The sequence below is a fragment of the Lycorma delicatula genome, chromosome 1, assembly GCF_047948215.1.
Source record: "Lycorma delicatula isolate Av1 chromosome 1, ASM4794821v1, whole genome shotgun sequence".
In the NCBI taxonomy this organism is placed as follows: domain Eukaryota; kingdom Metazoa; phylum Arthropoda; class Insecta; order Hemiptera; family Fulgoridae; genus Lycorma; species Lycorma delicatula.
Genome location: NC_134455.1, coordinates 331,047,716 through 331,069,178, shown reverse-complemented (window position 1 = coordinate 331,069,178; position 21,463 = coordinate 331,047,716). Strand labels below are relative to the sequence as shown.

At 29.5% G+C, this 21,463-nt stretch overlaps 1 protein-coding gene across 1 annotated transcript in view; it reads right to left on the bottom strand.

Annotated features, from left to right (window-relative positions):
- LOC142334254 (prolyl endopeptidase) overlaps positions 1–21,253 on the bottom strand; it is a 94,883-nt gene extending 73,630 nt beyond the window's left edge. Inside the window, exons 1-3 of the mRNA XM_075382130.1 lie at positions 20,977–21,253; positions 13,211–13,316; positions 5,311–5,534 (exon numbers count right to left, since the gene is read on the bottom strand). Coding sequence (XP_075238245.1) covers positions 5,311–5,534; positions 13,211–13,316; positions 20,977–21,074 — 428 coding nt within the window. The 5' untranslated portion in view covers positions 21,075–21,253. The remainder of the gene's footprint in view (positions 1–5,310; positions 5,535–13,210; positions 13,317–20,976) is intronic.
- Between the last annotated feature and the right edge of the window lie 210 nt (positions 21,254–21,463).

Sequence of the window (21,463 nt, the reverse complement as noted above, 5' to 3'; positions counted from 1 at the left end):
ACTAGTTTGGGGGCTAATGGCTACTGATAAGGTAACGATCCTGCCCAAATGTATTCATGTAATTGAGGAAAACAGTAATTGTACAGCAACCAATACATATGGAGCATTCTGGTATCGTGTTTAATAGATTGGAGAAAGAAACAAGATAATCTTAAGAGAAGTAATAAAATAGAAGAGCATTTCAATGTGGAATATTTCCATGTTTAGAATGTAGAGGTTTCCACAAGTAAAAAGCAGCCGCCCTCTTACATTCAAGATAGATGTCAGCAGGGGTTTGAAGTATAAACAAAGACAGCTTAATTGAAGGCTGTACATATAACAAAAGAACTTTAAATGCTAAACAAAGATTTTGTCACAAGTTAAGGATAGGTAAGGTACACTGTTTCACAAACAGGCATAGACTACCCATAAGAAAACATCCATTTGTTAAAGCTTGCCAAATGCTTAAGACAAAAAGATAATTGGCCTTTCACATATACGAGAGGAAAACTGTTTAATAAGGTAAATATATAATGGTGATCAAACCTCAATTTATAGTGACATGCTATCAAATTCAATAGTTAAAAACATCTGGAATAAAACTGTTTATGTATAGACTTTCTATTACGAGTAAGGCAGTGATGAATAGTCATGCTAACAGTTCTTGGAGATAGCAAAAAACTTCCGCCATTTAAATTTAAAATAAAAAACCCTTCCAAAGGATAAGAAATTATCACGGTAACTGTTATTGCCAAAAAAACAATGGAAGCACAATGTACATATATATAAACATATGCCCAGGAAATCCCTGGTTTTTTAAAACTGAAATAATTACTAGTGGGCAGTTTTCATGAATTAGTGACAACTAAAGGGCTTTAAGAAGATAAAACAGAGCAAGTCTATATACCTGTTGGAATAACTTCTTTACTTCAGCTACTCAATGTTTGCATTAATCAACCTTTTGAAGCTCATTTAAAAAAGATTTTTCAGAATAAACAGGGACTAGTAAATAAAACAACTACAGAAATACTGAAAAAGCCTAGTTTTACTTTAATAAGTGAGTGGTTTTGGCTGCTTAGAACCTTAATCCAAACAATTTGATTGTGAAGAGCTTCAAGAAATGCTGCACTTCTAACACACCCTTGATGTTAATGAAGGTTGCACCATGATTGTACTACGAAAGGCAGTCATGACCTTTCGGAAGATTAAACAGCAATGGTTAAGAAAAGGTGTGATTTCCTTCAGGTTAGAGTTTTAATTGCTTTTAATGATTGCTACAATATGCAAGCATTTTTTTTTCCCAGATTTCCATGAAACAGTTAAATCACCTAAGTGTCTACAATGTATGGTACAATATGTATGTTATATATCAGCAAATATGGAATTTACTGATGATACACTCATTACTGATTACTAAAATAAAGTTAGAACCTTAGAAAAACTATACACTACTTCAGAGCAATGTTTGCTGTGATGAAGCTCTGACAAACTAGAATTTTTTCTGTAACAAATAAAATAGGCTTACAGCAACAAAAATATAAATTTAATATTAAAAAAACTTTGTAATTTTAGAAACTTTTTTTTTTAAATGACACATAAAATTTTCTTAAAACATGTAAAAAGGGTTTTTTTGATAAATTTTATAACAAACAATGTCAACTTCAAATAAACATTTCTTAAAACCATTTTTATTTATAAACATAGTATAATATAATATTCTATAACAGAATATGTGTAAAGTAATGACAAAATTTTAAAATTGCATTCAGTGTAAATGACTGTAAAGATTGATTACATAGTAGATTTTCACCATGCACTTTGTTAATTTTAATATCAACTTTTTTTCCAGGCACTGAATTTTAAAACTTGTTTAATAAAGTACTAATACTGAATTGAATCCTTTTTTGTTCTTTAAGAATATTATATTATTCCTTGAAATACTTTGCCCAAGTAAATTCTGAGCATATATTAAAAAATAATTTCACTATGATGTTGGTGTAGAATTAAAACAAAATCCTTGTGAAGGATGTTCAAAATTTGATTTGCTTAAATTTTTCTTCCATGAAATAGTGCTTCCTTAGGTAGTTGGACACAAATTTTTTTTTTGCAAGAACACTGTGGAGATCTATTTATAATATTTAAAAGTATTTTCTATAAAAGTTTTAAAATTTTGTAAACTCTCATTATAATGATTTGTGTAAAAAAAAATCCTTACGAGAACAAACATTAAGCAGTATTTTTTCAATCATTAGAAGGAAAATAGCACTCCACCTTCAAAGGAGCTCCTATCCCATTCTGCATACATATCACAAAATGTTTGAAAGGAGGTTCTGGATCTGTCAATGGAATAGACAGAGAAAAAGGGTGCCATCTCAAAGAGAGATCCTCTGCTTGATGTACTTAACCATCTTCCCAAAACCACTAGTTCAAATTATTAAGGCCATCATTGGCACTCCAGAAAAAATGCAGGTAATTATTTAATATATTTAAACTTGATCGGTTGATTTGCTAAACTAACATTTTTCTAAGGTTTTCAAAACAAGACATTATTTTTTATTAATTATAATCATTTAATTGATATCAATAATTTTAAAGTTACTTAAAAAAAACCTTATAATGAAAACTGGCTGATATATTCATTTATTTTTTTGTTAACTGTTCCAAGACCCTTATAAGATCTCTGCAATCCACCTGTTATAATCACTTGCCTTTTTAACAATGGGCTGTGTACACGGTACAAAACAGATCAGACCCAGTTTTCACTGATGTTTCTGCAAATAGTTTCTGAGAATCATATTTATTTACCTTTATTATTTGGCAGCACATACTTTAGAAAGAGAAGCTGCCTCTTTTACCTATTTGTTCTTGTTTTTAATATTAATAAAATAACTTCATAATAACTAAATATAATTATATAATAGTTATACAACTAATTACATTAGCTAATATTTATATGTATAAATATAATAAATAAATATGAGGCCTGTTCAGAAAATAACTGAACATTTTTAATTATGCACCAATGGAGATATTTAGTGATGTGCAGTTGGCACCGTTGTGTTCTGCATAACCTTCTCTGTAACCATGTGTTCTTGGATTGTTGATATCTCGTTTAGTTTTTGTGTTACTGTTATTTGAGTGCAACGTATATTAAGTGTTAGTAGCAATTTTTATAATGTGCGATTTTCAGCAGCAATGATGAAATGTAAATTTTGTGTGAATTGTGGTAAACTTTCCTAGAAACGTTTCAACTTTTGAAACAAGCTTATGGAGATGATTCTCTGGGTTGTGTGCAATGTTATGAATAGTTTTCATGATTTAAAAGTGGTTGTCAGTCAATTGAAAATGACTTTTGACTTAAAGATGACATCCATGTTCAAAAAATCAACAATCTGGTGCATGCAATTTGCTGACTGACTGTCAGAAAACTTGCAGAAGAGGTTAGCATCTCCTTAGATCATGCTATAACATTTTGACTGAAAAACTGAACATGCATCGAGTTTCAGCAACATTTGATGACCGAACAACAGAAAGAACATCTACTGGACGTTTGTCGGGAACTTCTTGAACAAGTCGACAATGACAATGAAACATTTTCTCAATTTTAAATAATTAAAAATGTTCGGTTATTTTCAGAACAGACCTTGTATGTAACTAACTAAATACTAGGTGTGGCTATTAAATGAGACTAATGCTGTAAAATAATTTATTTTAAGTTTATATATATTTAGTTATTATCCCCTTCAATATACACCCCTCCACTATCCCTACAATGCTCCATGTGAATTTTCCATTGTTCAAAACAGTGCTGGAAGTCTTATTCTGTGAGCTCTCTCATGACGCATGCAGTTTTTTCTTTCACAGCTTCAATGATCAGAAATCTTGTTCCTTTTAATATAGATTTGACCTTGGGGAACAAATAAAAGTCACAAAAAGTCACATGGTGAAAGGTCAGGCTAATAAAGCGAATGGTCTAACACTGAGATGTTATTCTTGGATAGAAACATCTTGACAGACAATGCAGTGAGCCGGTCCGTTGTCATGATGAAGAACCTATGACTTCTTCCACAATTCGGGTCGTTTTTTCCTATTTTTTCATGGAGTTGAGCAAGGACCTTGAATACAAACAAGAATAGTTAACCTACAGTCAGATCGGATCAGTTTTTCAATATTTTCATCCATTTTTGACATGGGAGGGTGACCCGGGGGAACATCATCTTCAACACCTTCTCAGCCATCAAAACCTGCGCACGTGATAAACATTCATTGCCATATACTTTTTTTAATAAAAGATAAGTTTCAGTAGTGGTTTTTCCAAGTTTCATATGAAATTTAACGACAATTCGTTGCTCTAATAAAACATTTATCATTTTTTTGGCAAAACAAAAATAGATGTTATCCAAACAAAGCCACAACAGACTAATATGTCTACAGAAACCGGAGTGGCAACAATCAAAAGAGAAGGGTTCAATTCACGCTACACAGCTGTCAGTCATACAAATTTGGCACATGCGCTGTTCTTCTGTAGCAGCATATCTTATTATTTAATAGCCACAACTTGTATAATTAGAAATCAGTACCTCAAGATTATGCAAATGTGAATAATACATTTACAAATTATAATAATTCATTAATATAATTGGTAGTGAACATATTATTTTAAAATATATAATAATATACAAAATTACATTGTAATAAAATTAATCAAAGTTTGTGTGAATACTTCCAGGACAAATGAAGTAAAGCTGTGATGGTTGACAATAAAGTGGTCCCATCCTCCATAAGCAATTATAGAAAATTATTAATCAATGGGAAGAATAATATTCATTTCAATTCCATAGAAATAGAAAAAAGTACAATTATAAAAAATTATAACCATCAAGTGCCGGCATTTTTTTTCAGGTTTCTTATCAAAATTACCAGATATGTCTTAAGAAAGAAAATCACAAATTCTGTAATATTCATCATAGTCTTAATTTTTCAAATCTTCACAATTGCTTACAGAATAGTGAACATCACTTTTCTCCAGTCCTTCAGCTAACAACCTAATAACTGATTTTCTTTTTCAACAAATTGATAAAATAAACACCGTATTTATTTACCTTTTTGTAATCTTGTAGAAAAAGCAACTCTTTTAAAATGATATAAGATTTAATAAGTAGATATTATTTTTAACTGAGTTATGATAAATTCTGCAAGTGTCCTCAAACATACATTAGCCACTTTGGAGGAAATTCAAACATTTGATCAATCAGATTCTGGCACTAAAAAGGCTAACATAAATTTATTAAAAAAATTACTTGAAGATACTTTTATTGGAACTCAACAAACCTTTGATTTTGAAGTCCAGTATTCATATAGTAAAAGTATTTATCTCCATGTCTATAAGGACATGAATACTTAGGGTAGTTCCATAACTGTGTAAGCTTGGAATTAATTTTTGAACGAATAGGACAATTATCTAAAAATGGTCGACTGATAGTATTTTGCTCATCTATAAAATTCTTTGTTTCTTCACTGTCAGGATCTTCCATCCATCGATATGGGTCTGCAACCTAAAATTATAAAAAGAACAATCAAAATTCATAGAAATACAATATGGAAAAAATCACTAACAAATGAGTTAGAAGTTCCGCAGATACTTCTCACAAAACAATTGCAGATCATTTCTATAAAGTAAACTAATATTAGTACGTCCAGCAGTATTACTACTTTTTTATAGTGTGCAGTTGCCCTATGCAATTAAAAGCAAAGAAATGTGTGATAACTTCTTTCTTTTATAATTAAGAAGAGAAAAAAGTATTATTAAAAGGTATGTATAATTTTACAGGTTTTTTTTTAATAAATTTAAAAGTTCAACTTCTGATGCAAAATGGACTTTCGCCATTTGAAAGAGCATGAAAAAATACACTAAGTGGTACAAGACATACAATTTGAAAATTCATACATACCTAACACTTAATCAAGAAGTGCTCAAATGCAAAGGTGAGTTCACTATATTAAATTTAACAAGTAGGCTGCTTGATGTACTTCCTTAAAAAAAGGCCTGTTCTAAAACAATTTTACTGTTGATAGCTTCAACCAAAGTTAACACACCAATATTTTATATTAGAGCTAACTTGTGAAATCAACTAATATACCATTTTTTAAACAACTTTCCAAAATTTATATCACAGTTTAAAGCTTACACAATCTGACAACAAAAAACCCATTATGTTTTATAATTTTTTTTTTTTTTTATTAATAGTTTGTACGGTAAAGTTTTTATGAAGTATAAGTAGTGTAAGGGATGGAAAAAATATTAGTTTTTTTTACAAAAACTGAATTTTTGCTAAGGACAATTCTTTAAATATAATTTAAAGAAATAGTTATCAAATGCTAAGCTTCAGCAGGCATTATAAAACAATAAAAATATATAAAGATTGGATTTTTAAATTTTAAAACATGTTCACTTTGATGATGGAAGTTTTTTATTTTATTTACAAAATAGAAATGTACAACTGATATAGTAGATTTTAGTATTATTTAGTTACAGAAGCAAAAATAACAGCTCCTAAATAATTATTTGAGTATTGGTTAATTTAAAAATTTTTGAACGGTCCAGCTTTTTGAGTTAACTAATAAAAGAATGTTTTTGTTTTTCAGGATGTTATTATCTATTTTTAAATGATTTTTAAATTATGCATAAATTTAAAAATGACAACTGCACTGAATAATAAAAAAAAGAAAATTAAGTGTACTTTAATAGAAAGTTGTACTTTATTAGAAGATAAGGCAAATCAAATTCAACATTTTTCTCGTTTGAGTAAATAATAATTATTTAGCAATTCATTCACTAGAATAAATAACAGATTGTCACTTAATTCATGTAATAATTTGTTTAATCTCTTTCAATTTACTACTGAGTCCCACAAAGACATATTATTTGCTTATTTTAACTTTATCATTGTACCAAAAGTGTAACTTATGGGGTTATTGGTTTGAAACATCTGTATTAAAAAATTTATACCATAACTACAATTTTATCAGTAATGGCTGAAGATGCTCAAAGAATTTGTTACATAATAATTAACAAAAACAATAAAAAAAAAAAAAAAATAATAATGTCCCTGAATAAATCCAACCCCACGTTCGTGCAACAACATCTATGCACACGTCCGGGGTGGGCAACAACATGGTACTTCGATACCTTTACTTATGTCAACCAATGGAAAATTGTCTTGCTTAGGAACTCCTTTTGGAGTATGGGAATTGGCGGTCCTGAGCTATCTGAGCTGGTTGCGGTTGTGCTTCTTGGTTTTGCTGTTTGCAGCAGGAGTGGGGTCATGACTGTGATCTGTTTGCAGATACTGGGCGAAATGCAAAAGGAGAGTACCCATCCCTCTTCTCAGTTGTGGAGCTGGGTTGAGGGTGGGCTGCTGTGAGCTTGCTCTGTCTTGCGCCGTCCAGTGTGAGTCAGTCCCTTCAGTTTTTGGCAGGGATTGTCCTATGGGTAAGGGTAACAGAGCCTTTACTGCTATGTGCGAACCCTGGAATGTTGGTATCATGGGTCAGGCAGTACCTGGTTCCCCGGCCCGGGTTAAATTTATGGAAGGCGACTGACTGGGGGAACCCAGGCAGGATCAATGATCTGGGGCATGTCCAACCGTCTCTCTGCCTGCACCTTGTAACATCATGACTGGCACAATTTAGGTTTATGGACAAATTACTATCCACACTTAATGTGGCAGAGGGTCCACGTAAAAATCCTTGTTCAGGAGAGCCTTTGTCTTCACAACTGAAGCAAAGGAAGAGTATAGAGTTCAGCGATAAGGAAGAGATCATAGAACTGGAACAGAAGAAAAAGGAAACATATAAGTTTAGACCAAAGAATATTGGTTCAGTACCGAAATATTTGGTTATCAAGAGGAAAAACGGTGATTTTATGAAAACTAGTCCTTTCATGATAGCTTGTGGCTTCACGGAAGCAGTTGGAGGACCGGTAAAGGAGACGTGGAAAACTTCAATGGAACTCTTTGTAGAAACTGTCAATGACATTCAATCTCTGTAATTGCTAAAAGTGAAGAAAATCGGACTCATGAACATTGAGGTATCTCCTCATAGTACTTTGAACAACTCAAAGGGTGTTGACGTATGCAGGGATTTGTTAAACTGCACAGAAGAGGAGATTGTTGATGAACTACATAATCAAGGTGTTGTTGCATGCTGTTGCTTAAACATGCGTCAGAATGAGGAAGTTCAACCCTCTGCATCACATGTGCTAACTTTCAATAAACCTAGGTGTTCAGAGAAAATTAAGGCTGGTTTTTACAGATTGGATGTACGTCTGTTTATATCAACACCTCTACATTGCTTTGCATATCAGCGATTCGAAAATATGGCAGCAAGACGCACAAGGAAACTTTTGATATGCATGTTTGGTGAACCGTTACACCCAGGACCCATGCAAGGATCCTCCTGTCTGTGTCAACTGCCATGGACACCACTCTGCAAGGTCTAAGAATTGTCCTACAAACAAATAGGAAGTAGCAATCCAAGAAATTAAGATGGCACAGAAAGTGAGCTACTTCGATGAAAGAAAAATTATGCTTGCACCTAAAACAGTTTCGTATGCACAAGTTGCGACTGCTCCTGTGACTTCTACAGCCTCTATGAAATCACAGGATAAGCTTGCAGAATTGGCACCAATTGGAAAAGGAGGATTTTAAAAAACTGATAGTTGAACCTCCGAAAACCCAGAGACCGTTAGCGGAAAGGGCGAAACAATCGACCACCCCACAAACTTTGTCTGTAAGTGCATCCAGTATGGACTGTGATGTACTTTTGTCTGCACCATTGGAGCCGGTGTCATCTGACGCCAGGAGCAGGAGATCCTCCAAGACTTACGGCGGGAGAACTTAAGACTCCATCTCAGAGGACTCTGAGATGGACACAATGAATGTCAACATCAAGGCCCTTCACAGGATGAAGAAAAGGACTAAAAAAAGGTTGGACGAAAGGAAAACCGAGGCGATAAAATTAAAGGAAAATTGATTTTATTTTTCTATGGATAATTTACAGATATTTTTTAAATATGTTTTAGATATGTCTATTCTGATGTGAAATATTAATTGATATATAAGTGTCATGTTATATATAATTATATATTGATGTTTAAACATATTTTGGAATGATTATTATAAGGGAGTTTTTACTAGATGTAAAATTTAAATTGATTGACAACGTTTCAAAAGAAATGGTTTCTTGTTTTTAAGTGGCAAGGACAATTTACACCTTTGCCATTTTGTGTTCTTTGGGGTTTTAATCCTCTGACGAGTCAATGTTTTAAATAATTTTTAATGACGAGACAAATCTATTGACTATGTCGCTAGTGTTTTATTACTGGGAAGGTATAGTATGATTTTCTTTTTTGTTGTGAAAGAGGCTAATGACCACAGTAGTCAATGCCCCTAAAACTTAAAAAAAAATAATAATAATAAAACTGCTGGAGGTAATAGTACTAAGTTGAGTACAAAATTCTTGCCCTTCCCCACTTCTCAAGCAATCATACTTTTTTTATTCAAATGCAGAGTTCTTTAAAATAGTAATAAATGAAATCAATATGAATGACATAATATATCAATCTTTTAGCATTGAACCACAATCGTATATGAGATTTTCTTGAGGAAAAATATTTCAGAAATTTTTTTTTTACCTGTTAATATTATTTTTAATAACTATGAAAACAATTTACAGTGGTTTGTCTGTAAATTTTGAGATCCTTTACAGGTCTATTTGTATAAATCTGTTGAATAATTTTAAATATACTCATAACAAATATCTTTGCTCAGGAAAGTTTTATTTTATTTCTGTATGCAATTAAAAAAAAACATAATCTATAACTCTATACTCCAGCATATAACATGATCTCAGTATGTAATATAAACTACTGATTTTTTGTGCTTGAAAGCATATAACACAATTCACATCAGATATTTAAAACCTGACAAAAGTTTATTACAAATAATCACATGGGGCTGGGTTGTCACATTATGAATGAAGGAAGTGGCAGTGAACATGTTAAAAACTAAAAAAAAACTTTTTTTCTACCCAGAATTTTGTAGTTATATGTATAAACTTTAAGAGCCACACACATATATTTTATTAAAACTGTTTTTTTAGAAGAAATTATGCAATTGGGTGAAGTAAATTGTTGAACTTTTAGCAACAACTTAAGTTTTAAAAAAATTATTCTAGTGCTTTTTTGGGATGAATATTTTATTAATGATTTTTAGACTTTATATAGTATGCCATCACATAATTCTAATTTTTTAAATTACAATTTTTTTCATAATAGAAAATTTTTATTTTATTCTAAAAAGACATTGATTTTAATTTAATTCTTATCACTATCAATTTTGAATTTTTTTTCGCAAAAAAAAATATAATCACAAAAAATAAATACTTAAAAATAAAATTAAATATAAAATAGTAAGTTACAAAGGCAACTGATGTAGAGAAAAGCTGCTAAGTAAAATTATCATGAATCCTTCCCATTATTCCTTAAGATCTTATTACTGTGTCATATGTATTTCTATAGAATACTAATGACATATTATGAAGGCTGTAAACAGGATAGGATCCTTGGTAGTTTGGTTACGAGGCCTTTGTGGCAAGCGGATAGAGAAGTTCCTCCTGGACCAAGAACTGAATTATTATTTAAACGTTTTTATTCATACATAGGTCCAAAAATATTTAATCACTTACCAAGGGAATTTAAATCCATAGAAGACTCTAAAAGGTTTTCACTATCAATTTATGATTGGTTGTCAATTGAAGATGTAGAGAGTTTTTTTTAGCTGATTGCCCTGAGATTGTGGGTGGAATCGATGACTAAAATTTTCATATTTTCATTAATTTTTATTTACTTTTATTTTTGTTATCATTATTGTTCTTTCAATTTTTTATCTAGTATTAATTTCATTTTCAATTTTATCACTGTATTCTTGTATTGTATTTATGGTTCTGATTTATTTATTCTGTATGTATGTATATATAATCTTGTCACTAGTTGAAATTTTAGTACTGCAAGACTTGTATCGTGTAATTATTTATTATATCCACTGAGAAATCCACACTTGACCATTATTCAATAAATGGTTAGTTCATTATTTTGCTCATTGAAAAATAATGGATGGTAACCTCCAATACAGTTATTACTATAGATATAGATATAGGGGGTACCTAGTTCCACAAGATTATGTAATAATTGTTTACTTTTATTATTTTATATTGTTTGATTGTATGTCTAAGTTTATGTATTAAGAATTTATAACAGTAAATAATTTTATTTTCATTCGTAATCTGTTTATTTTGTGGAATAAAGATTATTATTATTATTCTTTTGATTTATATTCCTTTGTAAAGGAATTTGTAAAATATGTTAAGGAATAAATAAAACAGCCTAATAATAAAACAATATTAGATTAAAAAATAATTAATATTTATAAGTGACTGTTGAACAACGTAAACATAAATTATTCAGCACACTTTAGGGGTTAATAAAAAAAATGAAAAAAGCAATATAATGGGCATTGAGTTTTTTCCAAACATTAGTGTAGGTACTAGTTACTGATGGCCTTGAATGTACACACCGCATGATGTAACGATGAAATATAGTGTTGATAGTAACCTATAAAACATAGCGTTATTAAAAAAAAATTAAGTGGCCTACAACATAGTGTTATAGGCCATTTGAAATCTATGTCTATAAATAATAATTTTAATATACATTTTTTTATAGTAATAAGTTTACATTCATAACAAAACGTTTCATCATGAGATCTTAGTCTTTTTTAAAAATTATCATTAAGTACCTATTAAAATCACATAAAAATGAAAAAGGAAACCATAAAGTTCTACGCAATTGTAGATAAGCATTATACAGTATAAAATATCACAGTTCAAAAACCAAGTGAACTATGTCTTTTATTCTAATTGACAAAATCATGTACCCAATTTACAATCAGGAATAATTTGTGATACACTAGTATAATAATATTAACTGCAACTAATGCCAATATTTTAATGCAAAAATAATTATGATATAGTTTGAATATTTAGGATTATTGTCAAGTCTAATTGAACAACAATAATAATATTAATATACATTTAACAATAATGCAATGATATGATATATCTAATAATTTTAATACAATATTATTCACAATTTTACAAAATTACGAATTACCACTTTTGAAATTAGAATCCAAACAAGCTAGTAAAAACAAAACAAAAAACATTACAGAATTCAATACTGTAATGCACACAATATCTAGTAGTGCGTAAGTTCTTCAAACCTACTTGTATTCTGCGTCTGTACTCTCAATTCATTTAATTAGTAGCTGCTACACATAAAAATCACTGAAAACACTAACATTTTATTTAGCTATTGTTATCTTCTTAATGCAAAGAAAACTGTTAGAAACCTTTTAAAGAAAACATTTATTCAAAATTAAAATATATAATATTATTAAAATATATATATATATATATATATATATATATATATATACATATATATAATAATTTTATTAAAAAAAATGATTTTATATATATATATATATAAAAGATAATAAAATAATTTTTTTTTATTTACAGTTGAAAAGAATACTGACCATTTTTTATTGAAGTTAATGTCATTAATTAAGAAAAGAATATTGTTTAAATGAAACCATGAATCTAATTTTTATGACTTCTCACTGATGAGGTATATGGCTTCATCTTTCAATTTTCACACAGTAATTACATTTAGAAAAACAATACCAAAATTTCAATAAAATCTGAACTCATTTGTAAAATTTCAAAGTTTGACACCTTTTTATTTCAGTGAACTTTAACTTTTAATCAAAGCAAGAAAATTAAAAATACACTTGCATGACGAATGTACAATATTGAATAAATTTTATTATTTTGCAATTAAAGTGTGTTTTTATAAGAATACTTATACCACAGAACAAAAAATTATCAGTAAAAACAGACTTTTATTTAACAGTCTGTTAGTATACGCACAAATTTCAGTTACATTAATCACACTTTGCTACTCGCTTTGAATTTAAAAAACTATAAGACAAATTACAAACAGGCCTCAAAGCTATCAGTGTACAAAAAATGTATCAGACTATTTATAATTGGCAAATCTATATAGAAAATAAATTAAAAACTAGTCCAACAAACATGTAACACTTTTTACCTCAACACCATGATAGCTATCAATAACTTGTTCATCACGTCTTGCGACTGGATATGTAAACTTCATATCTTCTGAATTTATCAACTTATTGGCACGTGCAGAAAAACTGAAAAAAAAGAATAAATAAAAATGATCTACATATTTTTTTTTTGCCAAGTAAAGATTTTCTTTATTTTAAAGTACGGTGTATTTGCAACATTGCTGTGCAGTATCCTTTAGAATTGTGTATTCTGTTCTTTCACAGTTAGGTTGGTTGCCCTGTGGGTTTGTTGGGTGTTGCTCAGTAATAAACCAAGACATTCCTACATCAGTTGTTGAATTGTGAACGTGCTTCGTTTTGTTTCGTGTTGTTTCTTTTATTGGAATCAATAGTTGCGAGAAACATAATGGTTCTTTTGGTAGAGGAATTCATTTTTCTCATTAAACATATGTTTTGTGAAAGTGACAAATATACTGATTTAGTGAAGCACAAGTTTTCTGAGAAGTTTTCAAATGCTCCTGTTCCTCACCGCACTACATATTATTGTGAATGGTTTAAACATTTTACTGACAAAATTTTTAAACAAGCATGGTTTCATCTGGGAGGGTATATTAATTCACAAAATATGTATCTGTGGTCAACAATTAACCCCCATGAATTATACAAACAATCTTTACATGGAGTGAAAATTCTGGGTCGAAAATTTTGAATCTGGGTCAATGTGAGTTAGAATGCACTTGTTGGTAGAATCTTTTTTGAAAATACAGTTAATAGTGACTACTGTTGTGGTGTTTTAACAAACTTCATTAGTCAGTTAACAGAAGTAGAAATCAGTCATGGTTGGTTCCAACAAGATGGCGTCTCAGCGCACACAGCAAACAAGGTCAATGACTCTCTTACAAAATATCTTTAGCCAATAAAACATTTTGAGAAGTTTGTGGCCTGCACAATCACCTGATCTGACTCCTCCAGATTACTTTTAATGGGGGGCAGCGAAACAAGTAGTATATTGCAACAGACCATTCACAACTGACAAACTAAAAACCGCAATGATAGTGTACGTATGAGACATTCCAGTATACCAGCTGGTTAGTGTTTGAAAACAAATTTGAAACATGTGAAGTGTTGTAGTGATGTTGGAGGAGATCATTTCAACACCTTTTACAAACTATTAAAGTAATTGCAATATCTGTTTCTATAAAATAATGAAATAAAAATACAAGGATGCATAGCAACTTTTTAACGCACTGTATTATAAGTGTGCATCATAACTTAAAAATGAAAAGTTTATGTTAATCATAATAATAAAACTAAATTTAATTTTAAAAAGCAAGAGGTTTCTTTTATTAATTACAGCCTACAACAATTGCATATTGCATTAAAAAGTAGATAACTAAAAATAAAATTCAAAATTAAAACTGCACACAAAAATTTGTTGCATTAATAGCAGAGAAGAATAATGTAAATATGGAAAATATAACATTGTTTAATTTTTGCCTGCAGATTCTTTCAAACAAATTATAGCACCTGTGACAACTGTTTACCTACTGCTTTTACCATATACTATTAAGCACAAAGCTGCCACAAGGTTTTCAATAAATGTATAAAATTTCATAAGCAACATTTAAAATTCAGGATACAAAAGAAATCAAACAGTGAAAAAGTATGTTCTAGATAACATTGAAGTACTAAACAAAATAAAACTATCAACTTCTATAGGATAGCAAAAAAATATTTTCCTGCTGCAAAATGTTTATTGACTGTTTTTCTTTTGGTTTAATCCATGAATAAGCTTAACAGATGAAACAAAAAAAAAAAAATTAAATGCTAGATCCTTGTTATAAAAAAAATCCAAGACTGGCTATTCAATTAACAGAATACTAACTGCTACATTAATTGGCATTTCTCTTCATGCTCTTCAAATCCCAGAGTATTAGCTCTGAGCAATTTCCAATGTAACAGAACTGTTATGTCATAAGGAATGTTAATCATCTAACGTAGGACCAAAGATAACATTGCACTTCAACAATGAAATTTAAGGAAAACACCAAATATCTTAAGGCTGTTTTAAATACAGACCACTACCTTAAAAATTCTAATAAAAAAGTCAACTAGTTTTTAAAAACACCGATTCAGTAACAACAAACTAAACCACTGTACCATTAACTTAATTAAGTTTCATAAAAATCTCACCAAAATATTTTGGGTAGTGTATCAAAATATAATCAATAAGAAAACACTGTCATACACATAAATTAAGACTTGTACTTTAGTTTATAGTTTCATACAACAAAAATATAAAACATCAATAAAAACAACATGCCTAATAACAATGATAATGTTTACTGGTCTCATTAGATGAAAAAACTAGATTATACAAAAACTTAACTAATAATGTATTAACACAATCTACTCTAAACATTTAATAGTTTCTAATAAAATCTCTTTGAATTCCTAACACATATAATACAAACCAAATTAATGAAAAAAATATCACTGTTTTTAAATATATTTAAATTTAACAGACGTTTTATCAAATGTGATTAGATAAAACATGTTATCAACGTCAGATAAATTCTTTTTATATGTTAAGCTACTCACTTTGCTATCTAATAAAACAAATGTCATTAACAGAATTAAAAAGGGAAAAATGTATAAATCATAACTATTAGAATAAAAAATCCTATCTAGACTTAATGGCAAATTTATTTGATTTTACTCTCAATATAATTCAACTTTATTTAGCATTTAATGATCAGCCACTGACTGATAACCAACAGTCAACATGTATAAATTTGTATTGTTTTACAATCATACTAATATATTAGTTTCAAGTATCTTTTTTAAAATCTTCAAAAATAAACATATAGGAAAACACTACTTTGAACTAACAAAAAAAAAACTATTAAATAAAGATAAAAAAAGATATTATTCAGATGTATCATAAGAATTTCATACAAATTCTGAACTACAACTAAATTTTCACAATAAACATTTATTTTATTCCTTTTCTTTAAGTCAATATGAACAGGACACCTGAAGTTATTGAAAAATAGTTATCCAATCACATTTCTAGTCAGGGACTATATAGCAAGAGATTTCCAGAGAGTATAAAACCTATAACTTTTCAGGTGTGTGTCTAGTGTTAGAAGTTTAAATAATAGTGATAGGCTAAATAACTTAAAACAAGAAACTATATTTAGAGCAAGATGTATAGAACTATTAGGTTAGTATAAATAGATAAGTAAGCCCACTGGGCTGGTCTAATGGTTAACTTGTCATCGTAAATCAGCCGATTTCAGTCGAGAGTTCTGAGGTTCAAATCCTAGTATTTTTATACGGATTTGAATACTAGATTGAGGATACCGGTGTTCTTTGGTGGTTGGGTTTCAATTAACCACACTTCTCAGGAGTGGTCGACCTGCGACTGTATAAGACTAGATTTCATTCACATTCATATATATATTCATCTTCTAAAGTAATACCTTATGGTGGTTCCAGAGGCTAAACAAAAAAAGAGCATATAAAAAGATAAAGAGGATTCTTGTTCATGGAAAAAGACATTTATACAAAATCAAATTAACAGAAATTCAAGGGCATAATAAATAAGAATACTGAACAAGGAGCATGTTATTAGATGCTGTATAATGAGAGAGTTATTTTAATAAAAGATTCAAAGCCCAGCCTGCGCAATAGCTAATTTTATGTGCTAACACCTTAAATAGATGAATAAGTAAAGGTGACATAAAAAAATAAATGGTGATGAAATATGGGGCATGAGAAAGTAAGAGATTTTGGCTTAGGTAAAGATATTAAAGAGGACTATAAATTTCAAAATTTTGTATAACTATTTTCAAAAATCACAAAAGAATAAGGTTCATATGGATGAAGCTAGGAGATACTGAATAGCATTAAGATAGCTTACAATGGATAGGGGAATGTTTCTAAACCAAATTATAGATTGTAAACCTATTCAGCAACAACTTACATTGTTAGCGATCAGAATTTAGTTGTGATGAAATGCAAGTTGAGGTTAAGAAAAAAACTGTAAACAAAGTGGCGAGCCAAAATGAATTAAAAATAAATGATGGAATTTTAATATATTAAAAAACTCATACATATATACTTGTAGCAGTACTGTATGTTATTTTAATAGAAAAATTACATAGATTGGACAAATTATGAAAGATATCAAAAGCAGGCAACTTACACTCTATCTAGACAAAACATTTACTTATCCTGATCCCATAGGGGAAGACACACCTCCCCTTCATACCTACCCCTTATGGACATTTACTTATGCAAGTTTTATGAAAATTTTCATTTTTCATCACCAGTAAGAAAGAATTAAAACTTTATCACTGGTTCTGTTCAAGAAATGCCCAGGCCACTCCCATTATTTTTTATTGTCTCTTTGAGATGTAGCTTAATCTTAATGATCTTTTTTTATCTTTTAATCCAATTTTTTGGTCACTAGTGAGCACTGTTCAAAACATTTTTGTTTTGACAAGAAGAAATATGAATCAAAGAATAGCATTCTTTGTGTATTCCTTCACTAAACATGATCATCACTTTCCCACATTTATTTAATCATTCCCATACAACTCATCATAATTTACCACAAGTTTCTAGTTACTGTTCTTGTCTCAGATTTTTCTTATACTAAAAGTCTGATTATATTTTGCATTGTTTTTGTTAGATTTTTGCATCTGCAGACGGATGAAAAATATTGTATACTAAACAACTAAACAAAAATACATTCTCATGAATAATTAGAATTAATTGTCCACATTATGGATGTGGCTAGGCAATTTAAAAATAGCATTGAATAAATAAAAAGAGTAACAAAGCAGTACAGGTATGAAAATGTGTTGAAAATGGCAGGCTCATTTTTGAACATTTATTATGAACTGGTACATATTAAGTACTTTGATCTAGTGTACTGTTTCTAAATAAAATTTGAATTTTTCTAACTTTTCTTTGTTTTATTTAACTTATCTTACACCATTTTCTTCAGGATTAAATTTTCTACAAGTTTTATTTATAGTTTTATGTATTTATTACCTATTTTACAAAGTTACTGTATGTCAAACATAAAAAACAGGGTTTTTATCCCAATTTATTGGTTTTCACTCGTTTTCTCAAAAACTAGTGCAGATACGGTTCTGTGACCTATTTTATTCAATTTTTGAGATCAAAAACCATAAGAAATCACTAATTTTGCCCCTTAATTAATGTCCTAAAAATTTCAGTACGATCTCATTTCACTGGAGTAGCTGGAATCCATGCAAAATCTTTCACTAGCCGTAACTGGCAAATAAAGCATTTTAGTATATATGTTTATATGAACTTTTTCTACTATTTTCACGAGTAGAATAGCTTATTAAAGTCTCAAGAGGATTTCTTGATGAACTTTATATAAAACAAATAACTGAGGATGAAGATGTAATTAAGTTAAAACATCAATGCAGAACAGAAAGGCATTCCTTTCAAAATGAATGCCATCAACCAAACTTATGATTGATAGAAAAAAGGCAGATAAAATATAAGCAGATTATCGTGAACAAAATTATAACTTTTCAGAACAGATCATTTCACCATTATTACTTATAAATGTAAAGCATGTGTTAAAAAGTTATTTGAGCCAAAAAACTTTATGGATTAGCATGGCATTAACTGAAATTTAGGCTAATCATGAGTGAGGACACCTCATTTTAAGTTAGAAACACATTCATTCAATTTTTTGCTTGAATGTCATCAATTAAACATTGAATGACAGTTTAATCACTACAAAATATGAAGCAACTTTACTGTTTATTGTATTTCTAAACAAACCAACATTTTTTTCCAATTATTAATGTAGTTCATATGACAAAAGGGTAGGTAGGCACACTACTGGCTGTTGTTATGATTATCAACAAATCGACACATTATACATATAATATTATCTATGTGATTATTATGTAAGAAGACAAAGTTGAAAACCTTGATTTATGATAACAGCATTGTCTCAACTGATAATGGATATTTTGGCCATAGCATTCTGAGCCCTGAATACTAATAAAAATTCAATATTCAACAATATGATAGGTTACTACCAAATCAAAATGGTCGGCATGTTCGCTTTTTGATCAGCTGTTCTGAGTAGATGTTTCAGATTTTTTTACCTAAGATTTCATCCTTCTGATTTTCCTTATCAAAATAAATTTAACATATGCTGAAGTCATAATAACAAAATGACTATAGTATGAAATCAAATGCGGCTTTCTTATAGTAGAGCTGATAAGGTTAATACAACTCCATTATCAATTATACTACTTAATAATATTGTTAAAATAACAATATCAAACGAAGAGTTGTAATCATGCAAAAGATTTGGTGGTAGTTTTAATACATGAGAGGGTGTTACATTTGCACTTTGACTCCGTAACACTTTCCCACATTAAAACTATTGTGAAAGAACCAGGGGAAATGCTAAGGTGCAAACCAAAAATATACTGATAAATACTAGACAACTGCTTAGCAGAGTTAATGTGAGAATGGCCGAATATAACAGAAGCATAATTTTGTCAAACATTTCAATTTTATACGGCAAAATGTTTTCTAGCCATAACAAATTAAATACATGATATTCATACCACTTTTTTTTATATAATCAATGAAATAAAAAGTAGTAGAAAACAGAATCTTAACTAAAAATACAAAATAATAATAAACATATACTTAATAAAAACCACATAATTAACAAATTTGTATATTAGTAATGGAAGAAACAGAAAATGTATCAATCTCTCAATAAAATAATCAAATAAAACAATAATAATATATCAGTTCATTACAAGTGACAAACTTTTTATAGTGATTATCAAACAAAAAATTTAAAACTATAAACACACTTCACTTTCTATAGTGGCCTCTACTAATATAAAATATGGAATTTGGATCAGGTAGTTATAATTAACAAAAATTCCATCAAATCTTCTTACCTAAGCCAATAAAAAAAACATTTAAAACTAAAGTAAGCCATTAAAAAAAATGTGGAATTTAAAAACCAGTTTTAATAACTTGTATGGTCCTATTAGCCAAGGCTACAATATTTTACAAAATGTGTTCCTACTAGATTGGGTTAACTAACCTATCATCTAAATTTTTATTAATCATCTTTTCAGATGATATGGCCAATTTAAAGTGGCTATAATTTATCCCATCTAATGGTATACCGCACGCGTTTATAACCTGATCTTAAACCTAATTGGATCAAGAGGGCTTCTCAAACTGCTGTAAAAGTTTCTGTAACACATTTCCTCTATTATTCGTCATTAAACTAAAAGAAAAGTACTAAAACTAAAAAGTTATATTACACAACTAGGAAATAACAAAAATGATTCATACGACTGTCAATAGTAACTGCTCTTAAAAAAACAACTAAGAATAGATACATATTGTCGACCAACTAGGGATCACAAAGTGTACACAGTAATGTAGAAACTCTGTTATAGGAGAATAACGATTTAAGCACTGAAAATTCTCTTACACATGGCAGTGCTGTCGAAACGGTAATGGATTACTTACGATGTTAGTAAAGAGGAATACTTGCTTTACAGCTTCATAAAGAATTAACAACTTAGTATTATTTTAAAGTTTAGGTTTGTTTGATTAACTATTCTAATATCACAAATTAGGTTAAAATGCATTTAATTATTTAAGTAATAAGCACAAACTTAATAGAAAAACACAACAGAACAACCAATGCAAACACAAAATATAGTAGAAAAGCAACAGCTACCTTTTAAAAATGGAAAATCTGCTGAAGGGAAGACAATCGACCAATGAATAAACAACTTTTGCATGCGGCACACGCCGCGTGATACTGAAGCAAAGCATCTGCAGTTAGCACAGCTGTTGTTAAGATTTTAAGTACTAAATGAATTGTTCGTAACTAAAAAACCAAAATCATAATATTTTTAAATTTCATGAGGCGTTTGGAAGTACAATTTAAATTTATCTAATCACAAGTATATGACGAATTTCACTTGATTAGCAAATAGACCACTCTACGCTATCTACAATAGGTTAAATATCACCTTCACGGAGAGAAAAAATTATGGTAGAATTTAAAAAAAGAGTGAATAGCATTATAGAGATCAGTGGTGAATAAAAAATAATTTTTATTCTGTATTCTTTTGAAAAATCAAAATTTTATTGATTACAGAATTTCTCAATTATAAAAGTATAGGTAAATAATAAAATAATTAGTGAATCTGTTGCTCAGA